Here is a 22,125-nt window from a genome sequence, read left to right on the forward strand (position 1 = left end):
TTATTCAATTGGGAAAAGCCACTATGCGGTTTCATGCAATAGCCATATGGAAATGAAAAAACCAGAATAGTCTGAAGAAAAAGGAGGAGCGTCAGGATAAAACTCTTTACTACCAAGGAAAACTTCTATAAGTAAGCTTAGACTGATTGCTTGAAATGTAAAGAAAAGTTAAAAATGTTACAAGACGCAGAACTTTAAGAAACAGAGTCCCACGGAACTCCATATTCCTGACTTAAACACCACTACATCAAGGATGTACTTACTCTTATTTTTCAACTGTGTTAGAAAGAAGTTATGTCTTGGTAAAAGTTTAACACTTAACAATTGGGATTTCATCAATACTGTTAAAAACAGAATGTTTTAAAAATTGAATGGAAAAATGGTAACTGACAAAAAAAAATATCCTTGAGTTAGGTACAGAATTAAAAGCCTAGAGTATCACCAAAGCCCCTACTTCAAAATAAGCCAGTCCCCCCAAAATTTAAAACCCATTGATAGCAGGTATCGGAATGAAAATTAACCTTATGATCGCAAGAAATATACTACATAACAAGTGACGTGAAATGGCTTTAGTATGTTTCAAAGTACAGTTGTATAGATCTGACTTAAAGTAAAAACAGCATAAAACAACCGACTAACCAGATAAAACCCTCCTATTGAATTGGGACTGGAGACTCTGCCTCCTTCCATCTCTTTAGTCCAGTTGTGGTGACACAGGCCTTTAAACTCAGCACTCAGGAGGCCGAGGCAGGTGGATCTCTGTGAGTTTGAGTCCAGCCTGGTCTACACAGCAAGTTCCAGGACAGCCAGGGCTACATAGAAAAACCTAGGGTTTTCCAATTTTCTTTGACTTTTTTGTTTTATGTGTACAGGTGTTTTGCCTGTATGTACATCTGTGTACCACATGTATGCTTAGTGCATGCAGAGGCCAGAATAGGATATCGGAATCTCTGGCACAGAAGTTGCAGATAGTTGTGAGTTATTATGGGGTGCTTGTAATTGAACCTGGGTCTTCTGGAAGAGCAGCCAGTGTTCTTACCAGCTAAGCCATCTCTTCAGCCCATCTTTTGCTAGCTTGTAAAATAGTTCCCATTAGTAAAGTATAAATAGTGGGCTTTGAAGTGTGCTTAAGGAAACAGAACAAGAAGTATTTGATAAAGATCTCAATAGACAAAGCAGGCAGTCTTCATGTGAGAAGGAAAACAATTCTTGATGGATGATACAATCTACAAGTTTTTATATAATTTTATTTATTATAAAATAATTCCCAAGAGTGTTTAACAATACAAATTTTATTAAAAAAATAAGAAATATCGAAACTTCAGAAAAATCTATATTCGATGTAACCAAAATAAACAAACAGCAAAATAAAAAAATATACATCTCTCTATATATTTGTGGGCAAGAAACAAGTGCATTTTTGGTCCCAATAGTTTTGAATATATTATATTTATCTAAGGAATTACATTAATGGCTAAGAAGATAATTTCTAAGTTAATAGCGATGTAACTTAAAACTTCTTTTAAGATCTGTAAGCGGAGTCTTTGTTCTTTGTCTTGAATTCCTGACCACTAAGATGTTATGATAGTCCCAAGATAGAGAGAAATATATTAATGTTTAATGAACTGAACAGATACCACTCCTGCCTTTAAATCCAGCATTTGGGAGGAAGAGGCAGGCAGAAATCTATGAGTTCAAGGTCAGCCTGATCTACCTGGTGAGTATCAGGATAGCCGGGCCTATATAATAGAGACCATGCCTCAAAAAAAAAAAAAAAAAAAAGAAAGAAAGAAAAAAAAAAGAAAAAAGAAACTAACAATAGGTAGCTGCATGAAATACGTAGTGAGTTTTAAAATTTTCCTGCCATTTTAAGCAAACACAAAAGAAAAGAATTAATCAGAAATTACAAATGTAGATAATAAATTTGGTGAATGATAAAAAGTAGGCTATTAAAATTTAATTTTTCAAAAATTAGTAAACACTAGAATTGTTGAGAACTGGTGGAGTAATGGCTAAAACTTTAAATGATACACAAATAACTGTTACTTTGGAGCCATAAACTTCACAAAGTTTGTTTTTCCAAGAATATAAATAAAACCTTCACTCATTTGATGGGTTTTCAGGATTAGAAAAAGCTCATAAGCTTACTCTTATGAAGCAAAGCCCTCAGAGGGAAGTTGTGCTCAAATCTATTTGGTGCACCTTGCAGGCATCAATGGACAATATCACTATCAGCCTTATGGGAGGCCAGTCAGGTAGGAAGGGACTCTGCCTAAGAACTGATAAAATCCTAAGGCATACATTGAAGCAGGTCTCACAGTCAAATCACATTCCTTGGAAAGAGAGACCAGGCATTCAGTTGTGTCCATTGAAGGGGGACACTGTCCAGGAGTACACTGGACATTTTTTTCGAAATGTTGTCTGTGTTGCCTTTGCATCTGAAAAACAGACCAATGACAAAGAATGAAGGGGAAAAAAGCTATTTGACTACCAAGACTTATAAAAAAATTAAGAAGCAAACAAAACAGAAGAAAAGAAACCAGACAAGCTATACCATTTGACATGTAATATTCTGAAGGCGAGTACAGCAGAGAAAAATACGAATTATCTGAAACAAAGCAAGAATAGACTACAGCACTAAAGTTCCTTCTCCAGAGCCGAGTGGAGAAGAAAAGCATGTTAAGATATCTTAACCTGACACAAGGATAAGAGAGTAAGATCTACTGCCATCCAAAAGCTGGAAAGCGCTGGATAACGAGAGCTTGTGTTGTGAATTTTCACGGCCTTCACAGAAAACACCTCAGAACTTTGAACTTAGAAAACTGTATTTGGGAAAGCAAATACTGCAGAACTTTGAACTTAGGAAATTCCAACTTGTCTTGCACCAGGTTGCACGAGCTTCACAGAGCAGGAATCTATTTGAGCAGGCCACTTAAAAACAAAAGGAAAAACACTTTAATATTTTCATTTCTATTAGTGAGACACTTAAAAATTGCAACAGTGCTAAAATCTATCAAATTGTGCAGAATGAAAATTAGACTTACTCAGAAGTGGATTCAGAAGTTCCGGTTCTTTCAGTAACTGAAATCAGAGAAGGCTTTATGTTTACAAATGCAATACATGAAGACTGTGTATCAATTTAATTTTTAAGAGCTCACACTGTGATAGAGAAAAACTACTGGCCCAAAAATCATAAATTCAAAGGAACAGACACATGTACATACCATTCTCTATTACAACTTGGCAAGTATGAGTTTTACGTTGATTTAAGTGTTTAGCCATACGGTCTAAGCCAGAAGTATCGGCTAGGAAGTCACATTTAAGGCACACCAGAGTGATGCCCCTATGAAAAGAGAAGACTAATAAGACAGAGGATCACATGTGGAAATACATGCATAAATTCAGTAATTGTTCTGTGTAATAACTCCTGATTTTTATTTTATGTGCCATCATTGTCATTTCACAATTTGTTACAAATATGAACTATCTTTATGTTTCTTAAAGGGTAGGGGTTGTAGGAAGCATTTACTTTGCATATGCAAGGCCCTAGGTTTAGGCTCTGAAAAAAAAGGATGCTCAAGAAAATAGCCTAGCCCCTGCTAAATTATGCTATCTTTTAGTGCTTTCTAAATTATATACTCTCGGGGTTGGGGATTTAGCTCAGTGGTAGAGCACTTGCCTAGCAAACGCAAGGCCCTGGGTTCGGTCCCCAGCTCCGAAAAAAAAAAAAAAAAAGAAAAAAGAAGAAAAAAAATAAATTATATACTCTCAATTTGTTGCTAAAATATTCACATCCAGAGACTCAAAATAGTCTTGGCTCAACTAGCAACTTGTACAACTCATATAAGTCATGGTGATTCCGTGCCTTGGCTTAGTATTTGGAACTGTGGGGCTGGAGAGATGGCTCAGTGGTTAAGAGCACTGGTTGCCCTTCCAGAGGTCCTGAGTTTTCAATCCCCAGCAACCACATGGTGGCTCACAACCATCTGTAATAGGATCTGATGCCCTCTTCTGGTGTGTCTGAAGACAGTGACAGTGTATACATAAGATAAATATATTTTAAAAAACGAACAAAAGCCTAACAAGAACAACAAAAAAGAAATATAGAGGTCTGAAAAAGATTTCAAAATCTCTTTTTAAAGCTAATAAGCACTAGGATATTCTCTGTATACCAAATTACTAGGTACTTTGGACACAACAGCAAACAAAAAGGTTCAGTTGTTGAAGCATATAATCTAGTGCATTTAAGTCAGAATAAAGTTAGAGGAGATATGAAGACTGTAAATTTAGTAATTTAATATAATTATTAGTTTGTTAACAAAGCAGATACATACCTGATGTTTTACTTGTGTTTTGTTTGCTTTGAGACAGGGTCTCACGATTAGCCCAGTGGGACCTTGAACTCAGGATGTTCCTGCTTCTTTTCCCCACTGCTGGAATTATAGGTGTGAGCCACCACACCCAGTTTCGTCATATCAAACACCGTACATTTTTCTAAGTCTAAAAGCTAGTAGTATACCGTATGCTGATTGTTTTCATCTGCAGCTCTGGTCTTAATATCTCGTTTTATATTAACAAACATAATGATTGTTGAGTGACAATCATTTAGGTTTTAAACTAGGTATACCAACACCTGGTTAGAAAGTGTAATTACAACTTTTAAAGAGAAAGAACAGGAAAAGATCAATTAATTACCTGAGAGCTCGTGAATGCTTCTTAAAAATACAAAGCTGCTTACTTGGGTGGTCATTGTGAGAGCTGATCGATGAAAGACAAACAAGACTTTATTACTTTTATGATCTAATAAGTCATACGAACTTTGAGCATGTTTTTAAGTCTATGCTTATTTTCTTACTTTTGAATAGAAGTTAATGACATAAGCAATGAGATTATATTGGTCACTGGTGTGGCCTGTGATCAATATAAGTACCCATCCATTAATATGTTAGGATTGTAACCTCCTGTCACCTCAATCAACGTAATGGCATTAGGAAAGACTTTGGGAAATAAATAAATAAATAGGTTACAAAAGCAGAATCCTTACACACAGGATTTGTGTCCCTATAAAAATGGACCCAGGACAGCTAGCTGGCTTGTCCCCTCTACTGTGTAACATAGTGTGAAGGGATGGGCTCTCCACCAGAACACTTCTTCTTGTTGACATGTCTGTTTCTTTCTCCCATTTCTTTCCTTTTTTTCTCTCTCTCTTTACAATTTTTTACTTTTTAAAAAAGATGTATTTATTTACTTTTATTTTATGAGTGTTTTGGCTGCATGTGTATGCCCGTGCGCCACCTTCTCATGGAGGCCAGAAGAGAACACCAGATCCCCTGAAGCTGGAGTTTCTGAATCCACTTACAGAGAAACAGATTCTTTTCCCAGATAACGTCACTGTTTTTAGTGAATAAGCACACGGTTGAGTATACACTTAGTTTTCTGTGTTTGCCACTGAATGAGGGCAAAGATCGAAGTTTACGGGCTGGAGGGAAGGAGAGGGAATGCAAGGGAATGTTCTTTAGCATCATTCAAACCCGGAGCCGGGGGATTAGAGATGGCGCAGCCACTTGGCTTCATTTCCTAGCACCCACAATCTTGTCACCCCAGTTCTAGAAAATCTGACACTGTCTTCTGGTGTCCACGGGTACTACACCAGCTCAGCGCATGTATACATAGGCAGGCAGGCAACTCATTAATACACGCAAAAGAAATGTTTTTTTTTTTTTTCGGAGCTGGGGACGGAACCCAGGGCCTTGCGAGTGCTAGGCAAGCGCTCTACCACTGAGCTAAATCCCCAGCCCTAAGAAATGTTTTTAAACATGCATTTACTTAACAAAACCATTTTAATTTTATTAATTTAACTGTTTTTTTAAATAATTTCTGTCCCATTGGTTTTATCAATTACTACACTTGAAAACATACAAGGGACATTCTAGACATTCTCTATTTCTATGTTCCTACTTCCACGAGACACACTTGGGCTTGTAATAGGACAACTGTGTCTTTAAAACAAACAAACGAACAAACAAACGCCTGGAAGAGTAGTAATTTTTGATAAAGGGTCTCATGAAGTCCAGGCTAGCTTTAAAATTAATATACAGCTGGAGATAAGCCTGAATTTCTTATCTTTCTGCCTCTATATCCCAACTGCTGGATTAATAGGCATAAGCCATTAAATCTGGATGGCATTATTTTTGTGCTGTGGACTGAACCTAGAACTTTATATAGGTTAGGTAATGGTGTACCACGATGCTACACCCACAGACCAGAAAGGTAATTCTGACTGTCACATTCAACTCACCTCATATGATTTGTAAAGGCTTTGTTACAGTTAGTGGTATACTTGCAAAAATCACAATTTATATATGTAGAAAAGTGGCTTGAAAAATCTTTTATTTTGGAATGGCACTCAATACACGTGTGAGTTCCCTGGTGACACCTTATGGAGATGGAAAAATAATAAAAAATATATTATACAATAAAAATGATAAAGAAACCTTTATTTTTAAAAATAAACTATTCATTTATTAAGATTATCAGTAATTTGCATTCATAATAGAAAACTCAAATAATTTTGACATCAAGAAATTGAAAGGATGCACTCCAAGGTTAAAGAAACACTAACACTTAATTGATACAGATCTTTAAGATTATTAAATCTTAAATTTAATAGATATTTAAACTTTGAAACAAATAAGTAAAAGTTTAACACATGTAAATATTGTGAGGGTGGCCAACCAATGACCCAAGCCATGAGAGGAAGCTCATGCCAACGTTGCCTTGGTGACCAGGAACCAGAGGCTGGATGGCTTATAGACCTAAAGTAGAACCAAACTTGACTGAACAAAAGAATGAAAAAGCCAATAAAGTGATTCCTAATAATACTCTGTTATAATCCTAGATTGGTGCCTAGCCCAATTGTCATCAGAGGCTTGCTCTGGCAGGTGATGGGAACCGACACAGGGACCCAGACTTAAACATTAGGCGGAGCTCCAACCCTTCAGAAGAGGGGGAGGAAGTACTGTAGGAGTCAGAAGGGTTGAGGACATCAGGAGAACATGGACCACAGAATCAACTAAGCAGGGCTCGTAGGCACTCACAACTAACTGAAAAGGCATCACAGGGCCTGCATGGGTCTGCTCTAGGTCCTCTGCATACATGCTGGAGTTACTTATCTTGGGGGTATTTGTGGGCCTCCTGACAGTGTGAGAGGTGGCATCTTTGATTTTCTTGCCTGTACTTGAGACCCTTTATCCCCTAGTGGGTTGCCTCATTCAGCTTTGATATGAGGCTTTGTTCCTAGTCTTACTGCTATCTTATTGTGTCAAGTTCAGTTGATATCACTGGGAGGCCTGCCCTTTTCTGAAGGGAAATGGAGGAGCAGTGGATCTGGGGGAGAGGGAAAGTTGAGGGAGGGAACTGGTAGGCTGTATTCGAGAATAAAAAAAAAGATTATCAAAAAGAGATTTAAATTTTGAAAATTTGCTTTGAAGTAATAAGCTAAAACAAGTGCAAACAGTCTAACACATGTAATAGTTCCCTAGGGTGAGAAAGACTTAATTAAGCAATTTAGTGTCATAAGGCAAAAATACAATGTTTAAAATTAGTGCAGAAAATTAAAGTCACAGAATAAACACAGAAGTTCTAATTCTCACCAGTTGTGAAAAGTACCATTTTATTATTTGCTGTCTTCATAATAGAAAAATGATTGACATATAAGTGTGTTAGAAGGTTCTTTGACATGGTAATAAGCATTTAACTTTTGAGATTACATTAGTATCACATATAATGAATAAAGATCGTACCGTAAGTTCCTCAAATCTATGCTGAATTTGTTTTTCCTGGTGCGCTGTCTCTTTTGCTTGTTGGACGGCTTGGCTTTGGATTTAGTTGTACCTGTACCTGGCTTACTTGCATTGGTCTTACCAGTCGTGGTTGACATTGTTTGAGGGCTAGTTGTGGTAACTTTATTTGCGGACACTTTTGAGTTATTCTTAGTAGTTGTATTCTTAGTAGTAGTTGTTTTAGACTTTGGGACTGAGAGCTGAAGAGAAGTGCTTGGGATAGTACTAGAAGGCGGGCTTGACGATCGTGATTGAATAGATCCTAAGGAAGCTCGAATAGTAACCTATGAAATCAAATCAGGATATATGGTTAGAAGATTATGAAAATGGTATTAAAACATTGCTTGTAAGGCCTTACATTCAGTTCTCTGATATGTGTGTGTTTGCGTGTGTGTATATACTGAAGCAGGCTCTCACTTGAACACAGAGCCTGCAGATTTGGCTAGCCGAGCTAGCTAGCTTGCAAGACAAGTATCTCGTCTCTGCCTTCCACATTTTGGGACTCCAGTTGGGCCATCAGGCTTACCCAGATCTGTTTCTATGCAGATGCCAGGCATCCAAAACTTCAGCCTTCTCATTTGTATGAGTATTTTCCCCACTGAACCATCTCTCCAGCCCCAAGCCCTTATATTTATGATCAAATGCTTTGTTTTATAAGAGTGCCAAAACAATTCAAAGCAGGAACAACCATTCTATCAATATTTAAGCAGTGCAGTAAAAACTGACACCCACATACATATAGAAGGGTGAATTTGAAACCTCATTTCATATTAACATAAACAATTAATTCAACATATACCAAGGCCTAAATCTTAAGTGTTAAAACTACAAAACTCTCAAAAATTAAAAAATAAATTCCTATTCTATGGGAGTTAGGCAACGACTTCTACTTTTTGGGGCAGTGGGTAGGAGGAGACACTCTGTATATAGCCTTGGCTGTTCTGGAACTCATTATACAGACCAAGCTGATCTTAAACTCACAGATATCCACCTGCCTCTGCTTCCACGGTATATTGGGATTAAAGACACCGCCATACCTGCAGGCAATGAGTCCTTATGTACGCCATCCAAAGCATAAGCAAACAACAAAATGACAAGCGGGCATCTCCTTAAAGATGCTGTAAACACTAAACACACATGTCAGGAAAGGAGCCACAATTCCATTCCCGGGTACATTCCAAGAAAAATGAAACATGTGCTTGCACAAAAACTTTTACAAACTACCCAGAGCATCAGTACAATAGTCGAAAGAAACGAAATTCTACCAATAAATGAATTAAAATATCTACCCAATGGAATAGTGTTCAGCCATGGAAGGAATGAAGAAGTGAAACATGCTACAAGATAGATGTTATACCAAATAAAATAAATACTCAAAGAGTACGTGTTTATGATTTTATTTATATGAAATTTTGAAAATGGGGAAATTCATAAGAGATTAAAGCTTTCAAGTGATGCTGGAATACAGTCATTGTTAATGGATGTAAAGATCCTTTTACTGATAATGCAAATGGTATAAAATTGCATAAGATGATGTTTTCACAACTCTGTGTAAATGTAAATAAAACCACTTAACTAAGCACTTTAAAAGGAAAAATACTTTGGGACATGAACTGTATTCTAAATAAGTTGTTCCAAAAAAATCAGCATAATTCAAAAAGTCAAATATCATTCTTTAAAATAGCAAATATGAAGTGCAATCAGATACATTTTCTATTTATTCTATCTTTTGTAGGTTTTTGTGTAGGTGTGTGTGTGTGTGCATACTATGGTGAACATGTAGCGGTCAAAGAATAACTCTAGATTGAATCTCTCTTTTTCTTTTTATAAGGATTCCAGAAATCAATGGATTTCAGGTGATCAGACTTGCACTGTTGGGTACAAGTATCTCTACCCACTGACCCACTTTTACATACATTTTAAATGGTCTTACCAGTTAAATGAAAATTACTTAGATATTTATTTGCTGTTGAAATAATTTCATATTGGTAACATGGAAACATGGATTTTAATGGATAATTTAGAAGTCAATGCAAATTATCTAAAGAATGTACTTTTCCAGCCCTTCCCTGTTAGGGATTTAGTCCATCTAAGTTTCTTTATCTAAAATGCAGGGGTAATACTAGCTCACTTGTCTGTCTTGTTGGATCGTTGGCTGGATAAATTAAAAGGTATAAAGAAGACAACAATTATTAATGTCATTATATTACAATATGAAAATTTCGGAGGTTTGCAATATTCACATTAGTATTCTGTATGTCTAGGCACAACATGAGACAAATGGATTACAAGAAGTTAACATTGGAATGCATTTCTTACTCTAGATGTTTACAGCATTGTTCTATATTATTTTAGGTCATTCTAATAGCAGATATACAAAAAATGTATGCACTAAAAGCCAAATATGAAAGGAATAATTGATTTTGGATTATCCATCCATCTGCTGGACCACATATTCACGAGTAAACTTTATATATAAAGAAGCCAGAGGAAAAAATATGGCAAACACAGAAAACTAAATTTATAGTCAAATGTCTGCTTAGTAACTAAAAGCAGTACTGTTATCCAGGAAAAGAATCTGTTTCTCTGTAAGGAGATTCAGTAACATCAACTTTAATATACCTATGAGATTCAAAGCGCTATGATGGATGCTTGGAACACAATAAATTAAATGTGACTTGCAGTCTCAAGTGCCTTGTAGTCTAGCAGGTAATATATTAAAAAAATAGCTTATGGAATACAAAAACCACTTAGTGATTCAGCTTCAATGACTACAAAGGAATATCTCAAAGCACATGCCAATCAACTCAAACAACAGTCAAAAGTTTTTCCTTTTGGAGTCTAAGAATAATAAAACCTGGTCGAAAGCACAGATGGCTCAGCACTTAAGAATATTCAATGCTTTTGCAGAAAGCCAGAGTTTAATTCCCAGAATCCATGTAGGCCAGTCACAACTGCCTGTAGCCCCAGGGTATACCTATACAGGTATATAGCACATGTTGACAAGTGCATGCACACACACATATACACGTGGGTTAAAAAAGCAGTATAACATTAACTTTATTTCTTTTTTTGTTTTTTTAAAATTATTTTTATTTATTTTTATTTATATGAGTACACTGCAGCTGTCTTCAGACACACCAGAGGAGGGTACCAGATCTCATTACAGATGGTTGTGAGCCACCATGTGGTTACTGAGAATTGAACTCAGGACCTCTGGAAGAGCATCTGGCGCTCTTAACCATTGAGCCATCTCTCTAGCTGTAACTTCAGTTCTTTTTTTTCCCCCGGAGCTGGGGACCAAACCCAGGGCCTTGTGCTTGCTAGGCAAGCGCTCTACCACTGAGCTAAATCCCCAACCTCGTAACTTTAGTTTTTAACACACAGAGACATAGTTAAAAAAAGTTAACAAAACCTTAACTTTTGTTCTTAACACACACACACACACACACACACACACACACACACAGACAAAATTAAAAAGAATAATAAAATCTTAATTTTATTTCTTTTTTTTTTTTTTTGTTCTTTTTTTTCGGAGCTGGGGACCGAACCCAGGGCCTTGCGCTTCCTAGGTAAGCGCTCTACCACTGAGCTAAATCCCCAGCCCCTTAATTTTATTTCTTAATAAAAATAAGGAAAACATTTTCATCATATTTAATAGATTTTAAGACCAGATAGGAGTTCCTCCTCCCTCCTTTTTTTTGAGACAAAAGCATGGAGCCCTGGCTGTTTTGGAACTCACTACGTATATCAGGCTCTCTTCAAACTCAGAGATCCGCCTGCCTTTGCCTATTGTGAAGGCATATAGCACCTCACCTAGTCCAGGCACTTACAAGACAAATGCTAAAATACAACATGTTTAATACTTACTTTTGTTCCAGGAGGCAATCCTTCTAGTTCTTTAGGCTTTATAAATGTACGATGTTCTAACTTATGATCTATTTTCTCCTTGGAGGTCAAAAATTGTAGTCTGCATTTTGGGCAACGATAAATTCCTTTTTTCTGTTTATAAAAAAATAGAAATAATATTAAAATATATTTTCTTTTCTTTTCTAAGGAAGAGTCTCACTATATAGTCCCAGTTGCTCTTAAAAAAATCTGCATGTGGTACAGTTTGTTGGTCTCTTGTGATCCTCCTGTTTCTGCCGTGCTAGCGCTAGGATTATAGATATGTACCACTATGGTCTAGAGACACTAACGACCACCTGCCTCAAACACTGAGACCTGCTCTTGTCAAATTATCTCCGTAATTTAAAAACTGGATGTCAGCATGTAAAAGAATGCAAATAGGTTCATATTTATCACCCTGCACAAAAAAGTCCAAGTGGATCAAACATCTCAATGAAAACTGGATACACTAAATTTAATAGAACAGAAAGTGGGGAAGAGACTTGAACTCATTGGTACAGGAGACAACTTCTTGCCCTCAGGCCCTAAGATCAACCAATGATAAAAGGGACCTCATGAAACTGCAATGCATCTCTAAGGCGAAGGACACTGTCAATAAGACTAAACAGCAGCCTACAGATTGGGAAAGGATCCTCACCAACTCTACATCCGACAGAGGGCTAATATCCAAAATTTACAAAGAACTCAGGAAGTTAGACACCAACAACCCAAATAACCCAATTAAAAATGGGGTACAGAACTACACAGAGAATTCTCAACAGGAGTGTCAAATGGTGTACAAGCACTTCAAGAAATGTTCAAAGTCCCTGGTCATCAGGGAATTGCAGATCAAAACTGAGGCTCCACCTTACAGCCATCAGAACGGCTAAGACCAAAACTCAAGAGACAGAAGATGCTGGCGAGCATGTGGATGCTGGCGAGCATGTGGAGCAAGGGGAACTCCTCCATTGCTGGCGGGAACGCAAACTCATGCAACTACTTTGGGAATCAATTTGGTGGCTTCTCAGAAAACTGGGAATACTTCCACCTCAGACTCAGCTATACCACTCCTGGGCATATACCAAAAAAAAAGATGGTTCCCCATCCCACAAAGACATTTACTCGACTGTGTTCCTAGCAGCTTTATTCATAATAGCCAGAAACTGGAAACAACCTAGATGTCCCTCCATTGAAGAATGGATAAAGAAAATGTGATCTATCTATATAATGGAATGTTATGCAGTTATTAAAAACAAAGACATCCTGAATTTTGTAGGCAATGGATAGAACTTGAGAATATCCTGAATGCAGTAACCTAGCCACCAAAGGGCATATACATGATGTGTACTCACTTGTAAGTAGATATTAGCCAGAAAGTACAGGCTACTCATGCTCCACTCCACAGATCCAAAGAAATTAAACAAAAAGGAAGACTCAGGCGAGGAAGCTTGAATCCCGCTTAGGAAAATAAAATAGTCATAAGAGGCAGATGGAGAGGGGAGTCTATGGGAGGAGAATGGGGGTGGTTTCAGGATCAGGTGTGCGGAGAGACAGAGTAGATGGCTAGATGGTCATTGAGAATGAATGGAAATCTGTAGCTGGTGGGAGTAGGGGACTGGGGGGCATTTCAAGGACTTGCCAGAGACTCAGTATAGGGGAAGCTCCCAGGAATTAATGGGGTACCTTAGCTGAGCCTCACAGCACTGGGGATATGGAACCTGAAGAGGTCACTTCCTGTAGCCAGGCAGGAACCCCAGTGGAGCAATAGGGACACCAACCTACCCACAAAACTTTTGACCCAAAATTTACCCTGCCTACAAGAAATGCAGGGATGAGGAATGGGGCAGAGACTGAGGGAATGTCCAAACAATAACCAACCCAACTAGAGAGCCACCCCATGGGCAAGCACCAATCCTAACACTATGAATGATACTCTGTTATGCTTGCAGACAGGAGTCTAGCATGGCTGTCCTCTGAGAGCCTCCACCCAGCAGCTGACTCGGACAGATGCAGACACCCACAGCCAAACAATTGAGGGCCCTAAAAGGGATAGGAATCCACAGGAAGACCAACAGAATCAACTAAGCTGGACACTTGGGGGCTCTCAGAGACTGAACCAGCAACCAAAGAGCATACAGAGGCTGGACCTAAGCCTCCTAGCACATATGTAGAAGAGGCAGCTTGGTCTTCATAGGGGACTCAAACAACTGGAGCAGGGGCTATTCCTAAAGCTGTGGCCTGTCTGTGGGATATGTTCCTCTAACTTGGCTACCTTGTCTGGCCTCAGCAGGTGAAGAAGCGCCTAGACCTGCAGAGATTTGATGTGCCAGGGTAGGGGAATGGTAGGGGTGTCATCCACTTTCTCAGGGAAGGGGAACAGTGATTGGAATGTAAAGTGAACAAAAAAAATGTAAAGCCACTACCTCACTATCTCCCAACATCAATAGATAATGCCATAATATCCTTTCCTTTCATTTTTGGTGCTAGGAATCATACGCAGGGCCTTATGCTACCGCAAGGCTATACTGAGTCATTCATTCACTCACTTGTTTTTGAAGGACTGGAGATGAATTTCAGGTAGGCTAGGCAAGTACTTTATTCCACCTTTTTAAGCAACTTTGATTATAAATTTGATAAACTACCAAGCATGCGAGATTACAACAACAAATTACATTTTATTTTTATCCTTAGAAAAAGTAAATGTTTTACTTTTGATATCTTCATTGTTTAACAAGTTGGTAAAGCAAATTTAACATTTAAAACAAACAAAAGACTAGGTGGGCATGGTTGCACATGCCTTTAACCTAAGCCTTAGCGGTTAAGAGGCAGGCAGAACTCTCAGTTTGAGCCAGCCTGGTCTACATAGCAAGTTCCAGGAGCTACATGATAAGATCCTATTTCAAACAAATAATCAAAGAAACCCAAACAGAAAACTATAAAAAAAAAAACCAAAAAACTAAAAACATAAAACCTAACTAGAAACTCTTAAGAAGGTTATAGAAATAGATTTAAATGGCAGATCTGTCCACCAGAATGTTCTATAGTTGCATTATCCATTGTGAAACCTACCACTTACAAGTGGGCAGTGAGTGCTTTAAATTTAAGAAGTGGGGGTTGGGGATTTAGCTCAGTGGTAGAGCACTTGCCTAGCAAGCGCAAGGCCCTGGGTTCGGTCCCCAGCTCCGAAAAAAAAAAAAAACTTATAAATTTAAGAAGTGCAACTAAGAAGGTAATTTTGTTATTTTACTTTTTCGTGGGTCTAAATTCAAGCAGACACATAGCAATAGATGTTATGGGGCTGAGCTGCATGCATATGGACACATAAAAGAACTCTTTCCAATTTACTGTTTAATAATCCTTTGACTAAGTCCTCAGCCATATTCTTACTTTGCTGATACAAAACAGAACTCGAGAAAAACCAAGTCACTTGTTTATAACCATTTACTGTTCTTTCTATATCTGTTAATTGGAATATTTATATATTCTCATTGACTACACATATTATATATATATGATTTTGTGCACAATAAGCGTAAACTATTACTTCTCTATAAATCTGTATGTCCACAGGCATATAATTGTTTCTTTATAAACATATAATCATCAAGGAAAACCAAAACAAAGTAGTGTACACAAAAGTATCTAGTACAATTTCTGGTGCACAGCAGGCAAATGATAAATATAATTTCTTCATGATGTTCAAAGTGACATACATAATAAAGGTAATGTTTCTGTTTTATATAATACTGTACCATTTTATCTAATATTCGCTGATGTCATGAATACTAGGAACCTGAAGCTTTCATATGTCACAGTACAAATCCACATATCCTCTTGGCAATACTCACTTCTCTTTCCTGTCCAGAATGGAACAGAGCACTACACTACATGCTTCCCTGTAAAAGTATCATGAAAGGGCCCTGATTGCTTATCCAATACCACCTGGTCAGTCCTGAGATCATATACGTACAGGTAACGTTACACGGACTGAGCAGGTTATCTATAGAGGTGCACATGTGTCTGTGTATGTTTGGTGTATGTAACAAGTAAAAAAAAAAGAGGCTATGAAGTTGAGAGACAGTAAGAAGGGAGGGTATATGGGAGGTGTTGGAGAGAGGAAAAGGGGTGAAATAATATTAAAATTTCAAAATCTTATTATATATTTAAAAACCTACTTGTTCCATATTTTTACAATATCTCAGTATATGGAAATTCCCTTCCTTTAGCATCTCATAACAAAGCAGACTTGGTTACTCTTTACTCTCCTCTTTCTTACACATTAATATGAGCTATATGATGCTATTAGTAATACATTTAAAAAATTTATCTTTGTGTTTTCATTACCTCTAATCACTGCTACCATCCATACTAGTTTAAAGCCACCCATGGGCTTTGAAACAGGCTCCTGTTTCTCTCCTTTATCTACTACTATGATCCTTTCCAAAGCTGTCAGGGAGACCTTAAAAACATTTTGCATTTTTTACTTGCTTCCCACGAACACTCAGGAACTCTGATTCTGACTTACAAGGCCTACTTAATCTGGTTTGCCTTCCATTACAACCTCAGCCACTACTTTTCCTATTGCTTCTTTCCTGTGCTGCAGTCACATTAACACTCTTGCTATTCCTCTAACAGCCCAAGTATATGCTCACCTCACTATCTAACCCACTTAAAATGTTCCTACTGTTTGGAATATTCTCTTTCTGATGGCCATAATACATATTGCCTTATCCCCTATGGAGAGGCCCTCTTTGATCAACTCATATAAAAAAGGAGAACCTATTTATGGTGGCTTGAATATGCTTGGCTCAGGGAGTGGCACTATTAAGAGGTGTGGCCTTATTGAAGGAAGTGTATTACTCTGGGGGTGGACTTTGAGACCCTCATTCTAGCTGCCTAGAAGCCAGTCTTCTCCTGTTTGCCTTTGGAACAAGATATTAAACTTTCAGCTCCTCCAGCACCATGCTTCCTGCCTTGATGATAATGGAGTGAACCTCTGAACCTGTAAGGTATTCCCAGTTAAATGTTGCCTTGGTCATGGTGTCTCTTCATAGCAACAGAAATCCCAGTTAAGACAGGTACAAAGAGTGGAGGGATACATGTCAGCACTGAGCACAATTCAACGAGTTTAAAATGTCTGCTATTCCATTAAGAGAACATTTTCCCGGGGTTGGGGATTTAGCTCAGTGGTAGAGTGCTTGCCTAGCCAGTGCAAGGTCCTGGGTTCGGTCCCCAGCTCCAAAAAAAGAACCAAAAAAAAAAAAAAAAAAAAAAAAAAAAAAAAAAAAAGAACATTTTCCCAGGGGCCTGGGTTGGAGATATTAATCTAATATTCAAATTAACTAAATTAAATTTTCTACATCTGTATGTATGTATGTATGTATGTATGTATGTATGTATGTATGTATATGTATGTATGTATGTTGCAAGGTACTAAGGTTGAGGAAGACAGAAAAATAACATGGTGTGATACCAAAGAAAGAGTGATTTGTTCCAAAGGTTAACAAACAAAGAAACAAACAAAAGACAAAACAGAGCACAAAAACTTCCCTGTACTAAAATTTTTGACAAGCATATAATACAGTTTGATGGATTTGAAGGGTTTTCAAGAGTAATATTAACTATGTGGAATTCCTGCCTTTTTTAAACCTACCATTGTGGATTTTAAGTCAGTGGTAAGTTTGAGCTCTGAATCAATTTTGGCCATCATTTGTTGAGGAATCTGATATTGGTCAATTTATTGTATATAAAGCTTTGTTTTCCCTTCTATAAAATAGAGATAATCACATACTCATTTCATAGGATGTCTGTTAAAATAATGGACAGCACTGGCTAACTCTAAGTTCAATAATTATTAATAAGGTAAGTTCCAGTACAAGACTAAAACTGCTCAGCTCTGGATTTTTGGTCTTTTGTAAATAATGACTCAAACTGATAATACTTGAGAAATACATGATAAGCCTTATCAAAAGATTTTTTTCCTCTTTCCTGCTGAATGTCTATGTCTTAGGTATTCTAAACTTAATGAATGGGGCCGTGAGTAGAGCAGTTTCTGAGTCTCAGAGGCTTACATGAATTCTTGTGTTGAAATCCTGAGCTCCAATGTAACAGCATTGGGAGACAGTATTTGGACGGTAATTAGACCATGAAGGCAAAACCCTTATAAGTGGGATAGTGTCCTTATAAATGAGAGGGTTCTTTGCCTTTGCCAGACAGAATTTTGGTGCCTTGAAATCAGACTTTTCAGTCTCTTGAACTGTGATACATAAATATTTCTTATTTGAGCCATTTGGTTTATGACAGTGTGTTATAGATGGCTGCCTGTATAAACTCAGAGACTACTCACAGTGTGTCCATGATCTCCATGGATACTGTCAGGTTTGTTGATTCAGTAGAGTTACTTCGGAGATTCAGAAGCTGCTATACTCACAGTTTCATGTATTACAGTGAAATAAAGGAAGAAAAAGATTAAGGATAAAGGCATACTGGGTAGATTCTGGAGGATACCAGGCACCAACGTCTAAGCATTCTCTTAGAATGGAGTGCTTATTAATTCATCCCAAATTAACCACTGAAAATAGAACGGAAACTGTCTGGGGAAACAGAGGGTCCAACTAATAGTAGGGTACAGATATGAAAGAGGAAGGTAGTAGGCAATGGAGAGAGACGTTCAAAGCACATTATAGACTTGCAGGAAAATAACTTTATGCAACCCAGTTTAATAAAATAAAAAAATTTCTATTATTTCCTGTTTATGAGCACAAACAAAAAATTTAGACTAGTCATGTGGCATATGACTTTAATCCAAGCAATTAGACAGCTGAAGTGGAAGGATCTCTGTGAATTCAAGGCCAGCCTGGTTTACATACTAAGTTCCAGGACAGCCAGGACAACATATAGGGACCCTGTCTTAAAAAATTGTTTTAACTCTGAATTCTAAAAGTCCAGTCATTCCTTTTATCAGAAAGTATTTGAAAGGAGAATTGTCTTAGGGAAGTCCTTTACTAGATTTTGTTGCTGGGTATGGAAGCCACTGTCTTCAATGCTAGTGTTTGGGACACAGAGTCAGAAGAAGGTGGATCTCTGTGAATTTGAGACCAGCAGGGTCTATTATAGAGAGTTCCAGGCCAGCCAGGGCTACATAGTGAGTTCCTGTCAACAAGGGGGTGAGAGGGGGAAGGAAAGAGAAAGAAAAAATGAAGGCAGGCACACAGATTGATTTTTGTCAGAGTTTTTAAGAGTGAAAAGTTTTCTTCCCTAGTTACCAAGAAGTTAATTTTATTACCTAATGACTGAACCAACGTCATGTTTAGCAGCAGGGCTGAGGACATTGGTAATGACAATACAACTGATAATAAGAAGATACAGTGAGCTAATCAGTGGGAACGCAAAGTTTATTACATGTCCAGTAAATCCTGTTCAATGCTCTTTCAGGCAAATAAAAGGATTCCAGTTTCACCGAAGTTTTCAGCCAAATGCCAGGCTAACGGTTTCAGAAAAAGACTAGGTGAACTCAAAATCAGACCTCAAGAAAAACATAGGGGTTGGGGATTTAGCTCAGCGGTAGAGCGCTTGCCTAGCGAGCGCAAGGCCCTGGGTTCGGTCCCCAGCTCCGAAAAAAAGAAAAAAAAGAAAAAAAAAAAAAAGAAAAACATAAGCACTGGTACTGGCATCTTAGAAATTATATAGAACTGGCAAAATTCACATGGGAAGCAAGTCATAATCTAAATATGGTTTACAAATGTGGTAATAAGGGTCACAGCTGTTGCCTCTTCGCAGCACTGTGAAAAACCACCCTGGGGAACTCATCACAAATACATGTAGTCTCACAACAATAACAACAGACTGGGAAGAGGAAAGGATATTGGAAGAGAGAGAAAAGCAAAATTCTTAGCTTCCTCAGTGCAAATGCTTTCCTCTGCTCTTCAAAATTACCTACAAGATCACACTTTCTACTCATCTTGGATACCAAAATATGCAGCCTACACACCCCACTGATTTACTTCCTTTTGCTCTACTCTGTGGTTCCTATTTCTAGGGATACCTTTCAGAAAGTTCACTGGTTATGGACCTCAGTATTATCTGAAAGCAGGGGAAAAGAGGACATGTTTTACAAGTCACCATAAATCGTAAATTAATCATGACATTTTGAACACGTTTGCTTTCTGTCTGGAATAAATTTAATTACTGTTCTAAGTACCTATGTCTTTTCGATAAGACGATGTGAAGAAATAAAGTAGACCTCACCTGATGTCTCATGTAGTGATTCATATAAGGGGTTGCCATTCTACTAACTTTGAGGCAGAATGGACATAGCAAGTTCTTAGTGTTTTCGTGAGATGATCTAAAGTGAGTTTCTACATCAGAAAATATCGATGACCTAAACTGGCAAACCTAGAAATATAAATAAAGTTAAGTTCAACACAAAATTTTATAACTTGCATATAATTTATATCAACTTCGTTGTGATATATCATTGGTTTAGAAAAACATCTTGCACTAGAGCTATGTCAAACCATAGCCAGCCTTTATTCCTCTTTTCCGATCTACCATGACATACACTTTCAGCACTCAGATTTTTTTTCCCATCTTTATTAACTTGAGTATTTCTTATTTACATTTCGATTGTTATTCCCTTTCCCGGTTTCTGGGCCAACATCCCCCTAACCCCTCCCCCTCCCCTTCTCTATTGGTGTACCCCTCTCCATCCTCCCCCCATTACTGCCCTCCCCACAACTATCACGTTCACTGGGGGTTCAGTCTTGGCAGGACCAAGGGCTTCCCCTTCCACTGGTGCTCTTACTAGGCCATTCATTGCTACATATGAGGTTAGAGCCCGGGGTCAGCACTCTGATTTTTAAAGGCTAAGCCAGAGACAGTTTATCTTTATGTTGTTTTCTTTATACTGGGAGTTACTTCAAACTCTGGAAAAACACTTGACAAAATATATTTAGTTAGGTTCTCTAGTACTTGCTATTTCTTTGACATGTGTATAATCTTCGCTGTAAGATAAGCAAGGCCATGTTTGTCTTTCTCCAGCAGGACAACTGTCTGTTACAAAAGTCAGAGAACCATGGCTAGGAAGGCCAAATCTAGCTCACTACACCCACACAATGCATGAATTCAGCCAAGTGGAAATCACCGAGAACAAGGGCTTTTCAATTTGAGTAATACTAACACATTTTACTGATATGCTTAAGAAATCAGAAGAAACAATACTATTTCATGGACTGCAGACATTGAACAGACAGCCAAGTATGTAATAAACGTGTGTATACCTGGCAAATGTATGGCATTTCACCAGGTTTATGAGTGTCCTTCATATGTTGTAAAAGCAGATGCTCTGTTTCAAATGACAATTCACAGATTTTGCAAATAGCTGAAAGGGAGAAAAATCACATTACAGCATTTTTCACATGCTTATGAAAACAGGATTCATTTTGTATAATCACAGCATTAAATAATACAGTAACACTACTAGAATAGGCGATTCTAGCAATCTTATCACTATTGACTGTAATACTGTTTGGAGGAACTGCGGATGTACCTAGGTTGTAGAGCTACATAGTTCCTAGCCAGTGCTAACTACAACCATTGTTAGTTTTTATATTAAGTATAAATTAAAGGCATTGGTTTTACAATTGAAAAATTCTCTATAAACTTAATCCTTATTATTCCCTCATACTCAGATAATTAAATTATGTAAATTCGTCACTTACTAGAAAAATCGTGAGGAGTATGTGTACTCTCAATGTGGCATTGTAGCTGGAAAGGGTTGGGATACTGCCGATAACAGTGTTGGCATGTAGTATGGCTTTCCCAGGTCTCATTGTTCTGTTTTTCAAATTCCAAGTGGTGTTTCATGTGGTTCATGAACCTATAAGTGATAATAAAACAGATGCAAAATGTCTAACAACCAAAGATTCACACATCATTACTGGATCCTAAAAACTGTACATGACTGATATTTAAAACATCGCCTATAAGGCTTTAATGTCATCTAGAATAGTGTGATTGAAATGAGATCAGCATATATCAGCATGCCTGTTTGGATTAGATAAGTTGTAGTTTTGGTGGAGGAGGTGTGTCACTGGGGGTGGGCTTTGAGGTTTCAAAAGCCCTTGCTTTTCCCAGTTAACTTTCTGCCTCTCTCTGTGCCTTACGAGCTCTCAAAATGTAAGCTGTCGGCTATTGCTGTATGCTTGCCTGTCCACTGCCATGCTCCATGCCACGTTGGCCATGGACCCCAAATTAAATGTTTTATTTGATTAGTTGCCTTGGTCATGGTATTCTCACACAGCAACACGATATTAACAAAGACAATACTTTAGCTGGGCAGGTATCATGTATGTGTAGAACTAATTACTCGGAGGTTGAGAAGGCAGGATTCATT

The 22,125-nt window shown here is 37.7% G+C and overlaps 1 protein-coding gene across 11 annotated transcripts in view; it reads right to left on the bottom strand.

The window, feature by feature from the left end:
- Positions 1-1,227: 1,227 nt before the first annotated feature.
- Zfp280c (zinc finger protein 280C) overlaps positions 1,228-22,125 on the bottom strand; it is a 91,270-nt gene continuing 70,372 nt past the window's right edge. For 9 of the 11 annotated variants that reach the window (XM_039100526.2, XM_039100527.2, XM_063279953.1 and 6 more), the window contains 10 exons: positions 21,452-21,609; positions 21,011-21,111; positions 19,980-20,126; positions 11,715-11,846; positions 7,803-8,125; positions 6,299-6,436; positions 4,696-4,758; positions 3,225-3,343; positions 3,045-3,081; positions 1,228-2,931 (listed from right to left, as the gene is read on the bottom strand). In XM_039100526.2, the coding sequence (XP_038956454.1) occupies positions 2,916-2,931; positions 3,045-3,081; positions 3,225-3,343; positions 4,696-4,758; positions 6,299-6,436; positions 7,803-8,125; positions 11,715-11,846; positions 19,980-20,126; positions 21,011-21,111; positions 21,452-21,609 (1,234 nt within the window). In that variant the 3' untranslated portion in view covers positions 1,228-2,915. Of the gene's footprint in view, positions 2,932-3,044; positions 3,082-3,224; positions 3,344-4,334; positions 4,759-6,298; positions 6,437-7,802; positions 8,126-11,714; positions 11,847-19,979; positions 20,127-21,010; positions 21,112-21,451; positions 21,610-22,125 lie in introns of those variants that run through there. The other 2 variants (NM_001427656.1, XR_005498448.2) reach the window with 2 other exon arrangements.

This window comes from Rattus norvegicus, chromosome X, assembly GCF_036323735.1.
Source record: "Rattus norvegicus strain BN/NHsdMcwi chromosome X, GRCr8, whole genome shotgun sequence".
Taxonomy (NCBI): Eukaryota; Metazoa; Chordata; class Mammalia; order Rodentia; family Muridae; genus Rattus; species Rattus norvegicus.